The sequence below is a fragment of the Triticum aestivum genome, chromosome 1B (assembly GCF_018294505.1).
Source record: "Triticum aestivum cultivar Chinese Spring chromosome 1B, IWGSC CS RefSeq v2.1, whole genome shotgun sequence".
NCBI lineage: Eukaryota > Viridiplantae > Streptophyta > Magnoliopsida > Poales > Poaceae > Triticum > Triticum aestivum.
In genome coordinates, this window is record NC_057795.1 from 64,958,468 (window position 1) to 64,964,110 (window position 5,643).

Sequence of the window (5,643 nt, forward strand, 5' to 3'; positions counted from 1 at the left end):
GAACACCTACGAAAAAATTCAGAATTTTTAAATTTTATTTACTATTTATTTTCAATTTACTGTTCATTAGGGAGCATATGCTCCCAAGAGCCAAAACGGCCCTCTCGCTCTATCTATACATCACCGAATACGTGAATCTTGGCGAAGATCAATGGCACAAGATCCACGTGCCGCCGGATCTGCGTACCCTAAATCTTCTCCCTTGTTGTTGCGTCCATACGTTGCTTGTTGCTTGTGTGCGTGTGCGCGCGCACACGCGCGTGTGTGTGCACTGAATTTCTTCTTCTTTTTTCCCTGATGATCTTTCATCCAGGCGAGCAATGCCACAGGTCCTTCGTGGAGCAAAAACGCCATAGGTCTCAAGTTCAGAAAATGGGTTGAACTCTCTCCTCATGGCTCGAGTACACGCCGATCGTTTGCACAGGAAGAAGCTTGATGACTGAGTTGCATCTTGCAGCATGCATGCTTGGCAGAAATCCCAAAAACTGGCCAGAGACCACATCTTCTTGCACTCGAGAACCAGCTGCTATTCGAAATGTTCGAATCGGTCTTTGCTATACTGAAGATCACCTACGTATAAGGTACACGTGTACATGATGCCCCGCAAAGAAAAGGTCGAGGTGTAATGTAGGGTTGTAATGCTAATTCAAGTGTTAACAATATCTGTTGATCATATCTAAGAAACAGATCTTTACATCCACAAACAGAAGTAGAAGTGCTTATGAAAAACCACCACAACGACAAATGGAGCATAAGAAAAGACAATGTAATCTTACATATACTGAACTTAAACAAGGTAGTAAGCTGGTAACATTTTAGGTTAATAGAAAAACCTGGCATCCCAACGAAATAAAAAGTTTAAGTTTCTTGGCCTGGACACACATTATAACACCGACTAACATAGTAATTTACAAGGTGGTTCAGCATATAAAACAGGGATTGGTCCTGCTGGCATACAGAAAAGAAGACGTCATTCACTACACAGAAGATTCTTGAGCTGGAAATTTTGAGTAGCATGGTACATAGACATGGTATTGAAACCGCTCAAAGTGGTCTCGTATCTCATTGAGTTCCCTGGTGCTGATGTTGTAAGAAAGAAGCTTATTTGTCTTCTGGTCAGAGAGGAAAACAAGGTCTCTCTCCAAATCGAGAGCAAGAATCCAGTAATCACAGTTCCAAAACCAGTGGAGGTCACCACCATCGCCACCATTGTCATAGTAAACAAAGTCATCCCTTCCAAATGCATCTGTCATACTAATATGACACTTCACATACCAATCATGAGCATATTCATCTAGAGTCCAAATCACGATTGAGTGACCACTCACATCTGGCATCGCATAGTGTAAGTTCCCTAAAGATTTGCCAAAGCAACCATGGGTAAAAGTACCCACATAAAAAGTGTCAGATGGCTTCTCAATGATCTGATGATAGGGAAGTTTGCCATCACGCATTAACTTCAAGGCTCCAAACACCAAAACGTCTTGTCCAGTAGTCTCCGCATACAACACTCCATCGAGAAATAAGTGAGATCTCCAACAAACACTTACATAAGAATCCCATTTATCATCCACAAGCCACATGGACCCATCAGAAGAAAAGATCTCAAGTTTGCTCATCGGACTGTGGTAATGCTGATTAAAGTTGAAGACATAGAAGTGTGGTGACCATGAAGGATCAAATGCCAAAATAGTTGCATCACGACGGCTATCGGTTCCAACATGAGTGTCAGGAAGTATCCTCCACTCTCGTGTTGCTGGGTTGCACACAACAAAGCGACAAATGCCTGGAGAGGTATAGCTGCTCCTGTACTTACAGAGAACAAGACCATTGCAGCAGTCAAGAAATTCTAAATGCTCATATTGTGGCACGTCAGAAAGAATTCCATCGATTTCTCCATCATCTTGGGACAGGCTAACAAGCGGGATTGCAGACTTATTGTGGCCTTGGTACAAAAGGCCAGTGGTTACTTTTTTGGGCAGCTTCTTGCAGTAGTCTGGATCAGCAGAGAAGGCGGACCAGGCCTTATAGGCACATTTGCAGCGGCAGAAAGACTTGTACGTCAGCCGAGAGAGGATATCAACTACTAGATCATCGGTTAACCTAGCAGCAGTGACTTCCTTGTGAAGGTCCATGTCTTTATGTTAACTTACTGCCACTGAAAGGAAAAAAGGAAACAAAGACACTTAAAAAGACAAAATAGTTTAGCTACACAAACTTATTTTGCAAAAGAATAAGATGCAGCTTAGTAGTTTTAACAGTTTTAACCTAAACTCATAGGGAACACATAGAATAAAATTCACTGAAGTTTTTTTAGCAAATTATTTGGACAAGGTACTCATAAGATATTTAGTCGTTTCTTATGGGGAAGAAAATATCACACCTGCAGGCAGGACTGCGGTCTAGTGATCTGCACTAGGAGAAGGCAGTTGCTACATGGCGGGAGAGGTCTAGCGGGGAGGAGGAAATAAGCTCAGATCTGAAATAAAGAATATGGCAAGGCCTTGAGCACAACCATACGTAGGAGCGTAGGAGAATAACGAGGGCCGGGTAGAGGAGGCGCAGGACGGAGGACTCACAGCGCAGCTTGTTTCCCGTCGGCGGTGAAGGAGATGGCTCGCCGCCGGCGAACGAGGGTCGCCGCCTGTGAAGGACCAGAGAAGGGGAAGAGGAAGAGGTCAGAGCTGTGTGCGAGAAGGTGTACGAGTAGTTGTGGGCTACTGGGCTACCTACTGGGCTACTGGGCTACTGGCCAGATCTGGCTCAAAGGAATATTTTTCCGAAATTCAACTTCAACTTTTCCAAACTTTCAAATTCATGAAATTTAAACTTACAAAAAAAATAGATGGACTATTCTACTAATTTATTATGAAAGGGGTTTAAGATACATATATAGAAGTAAACATAAAACACAGGGTTTAAGTCACCTGGAAGCCGCTTTAGTGCTTCAGGTATTGATGTTGGGCGTGCATAAGCGAGAGAGTCCGCCATGTTCCCCGGCTCCCCTCCACTTCTCCACTCTCCCTTTTTGACCAAGAGAACGAGACCATCGACCACCTCCTCTCTGGATGTGTCACCTCTCGCATTGTCTGGCACGAGATCTCCTCTTGGTGCCGCCTCACCATTGCACCACCCGATGGCACCACTGGGTTTTTTGGCCGGTGGACTACTGTCTGTCACGCATCACCGGCCAGCATGCGGAAGTGTGTGTGCTCTCTCATCGCACCTTCCGGCTTGGACCATCTAGAAACACTGAACAATTGTGTCTGAAACAATTGTATCTTCAAGAGCGTCCAACCATCTCACTCTCTCATCGTCAATCAGATCAAAGCCCCTCATTATTCTTGTCCATACAGTCCCTCATTAAAACAAATAAATGGAAAATAAAAGTGCTTGAGCACAAAAAAAGTGATTCCATGTGTTTTGACTAGCTCTGATCTGGAAAGAAAGAAAAAAACATGCAATCCTTAATGTAATATTAGAATTAGACAAGTGTCCTTACAAAATAAACATGCATAAATTTGATAGCTTGATGAACTCATAAATGTATAATATCATTTACAATGTTTTAGAAAGAAAAGAGTCAATTCCATTTACATATATGTGGAGATATCGTGTCAAACATGAGCAATGTCGGTCGATACATGGGATTGATTTCTGTGAAAATGAACTTTTGAAATGATAATGTTCAGATTTTGGGTCATATCAGCCTATATTAGAAGCTCGGTTCCAAGCTAATTTGAGAGGGGTTAACTTGCTTGTATCTCCGCACTGGGTACATAATTTAGACAACTTACATTAGTTGTTTTGTGCACAAAAATATACATAATTAAACAAGCAACATGACAACATGAATAAGTTTATGTTCAGAATACACATGCGTGTTACAAGCGATATTGCGGGGCTCTCAATACAAACTACTTGATGCATGTGAAGAAAGAACTATGTTGACCAAGAAACCAACACACTATAAACAAGCGAGAGTGGCAGAGAGAGTTCGAGGAGAAATTGCTTGTTGTCACCTCATACAGTAAGAGTTATTTATTTCACACCAAAATAAGGTAGTTCTATACTCTAGAAACCTCTCAGAATCATTTGTAAGATTCATAAATCTAACACTCTTGACCAAGTTGTGTAGATATTTAAGAACACTATATGAGAGTACACATATAAGTGCACTAAAAATACTAGAAGCATCAACTAATTTTCGGGGTTAACTTGAATGTTTTGACATGCTCATATATTAATGTGGTGAGCAACGATTTCTCCTATATTGAAGGAAATATGCCCTAGAGGCAATAATAAAGTTATTATTTATTTCCTCATATCATGATAAATGTTTATTATTCATGCTAGAATTGTATTACGCGGAAACATAATACATGTGTGAATACATAGACAAACATAGTGTCACTAGTATGCCTCTACTTGACTAGCTCATTGATCAAAGATGGTTGAGTTTCTAACCATGGATATGAGTTATCATTTGATCAGTGGGATCACATCATTAGGAGAATGATGTGATTGACTTGACCCATTTCGTTAGCTTAGCACTTGATCGTTTAGTATGTTGTTATTGCTTTCTTCATGACTTATACATGTTTCTATAACTATGAGATTATGTAACTCCCGCTTACCGGAGGAACACTTTGTGTGCTATCAAACGTCACAACGTAACTGGGTGATATAAAGGTGCTCTACAGGTGTCTCCGAAGGTACTTGTTGAGTTGACATATTTCGAGATTAGGATTTGTCACTCCGATTGTCGGAGAGGTATCTCTGGGCCCTCTCGGTAATGCACATCACTATAAGCCTTGCAAGCAATGTGACTAATGAGTTAGTTACGGGATGATGCATTACATAACGAGTAAAGAGACTTGCCGGTAATGAGATTGAACTAGGTATTGAGATACCGACGATCGAATCTCGGGCAAGTAACATACCGATGACAAAGGGAACAACGTATGTTGTTATGCGGTTTGACCGATAAAGATCTTCGAAGAATATGTGGGAGCCAATATGAGCATCCAGGTTCCGCTATTGGTTATTGACCGGAGACGTGTCTCGGTCATGTCTACATAGTTCTCGAACCCGTAGGGTCCGCATGCTTAAAGTTCGATGACGGTTATATTATGAGTTTATGTGTTTTGATGTACCGAAGGTAGTTCGGAGTCCCAGATGTGATCACGGACATGAGAGGAGTCTCAAAATGGTCGAGACATAAAGATTGATATATTGGACGACAATGTTCGGACCCCGAAATGGTTTCGGGGAGTATCGGGCATATACCGGAGTACCGGGGGGTTACCGGAACCCCCCGGGGAGACTAGTGGGCCTATTGGGCCCTAGTGGAGAAGAGGAGGGGCGGCCAAGGGCAGCCGCATGCCCCCTTCCCCCCAGTCTGAATTGGACAAGGAGGGGGGTGGCGCCCCCCTTTCCTTTCCCCCTATCTCTTCTTCCCTCTCCTCTCCTACTCCCACTTGGAAGGGAGTAGTCCTACTCCCGGTGGGAGTAGGACTCCTCATGGGGTGCGCCTAGGGTGGCCGTCCCCCTCCCCCTCCTCCACTTCTTTACATACGGGGAGGGAGGCACCCCTTGGAGACACAACAATTGATCCCTTGGATCTCTTAGCCGTGTGCGGTG

General features: G+C 43.0%; 1 protein-coding gene across 2 annotated transcripts; it reads right to left on the bottom strand.

The window, feature by feature from the left end:
• Positions 1–752: 752 nt before the first annotated feature.
• On the bottom strand, positions 753–2,715 carry LOC123107408 (F-box protein At5g07610). 2 transcript variants are annotated; one of them, XM_044529397.1, is made up of 3 exons: positions 2,580–2,715; positions 2,384–2,479; positions 753–2,158 (listed from the first exon to the last, which is right to left on the bottom strand). In XM_044529397.1, the coding sequence occupies exon 3, from the start codon at positions 2,133–2,135 to the stop codon at positions 978–980; it is 1,158 nt and encodes a 385-aa protein (XP_044385332.1). In that variant the 5' UTR covers positions 2,136–2,158; positions 2,384–2,479; positions 2,580–2,715; the 3' UTR covers positions 753–977. The 2 variants fall into 2 exon arrangements, with proteins under 2 accessions (XP_044385332.1, XP_044385339.1); XM_044529404.1 differs by lacking the exon at positions 2,384–2,479 and having other exon boundaries at positions 2,580–2,698.
• Between the last annotated feature and the right edge of the window lie 2,928 nt (positions 2,716–5,643).

Excerpts from the sequence above, each read along its gene's own strand:
- LOC123107408 (XM_044529397.1), bottom strand. The coding sequence starts at position 2,135 with ATGGACCTTCACAAGGAAGTCACTGCTGCTAGGTTAACCGATGATCTA.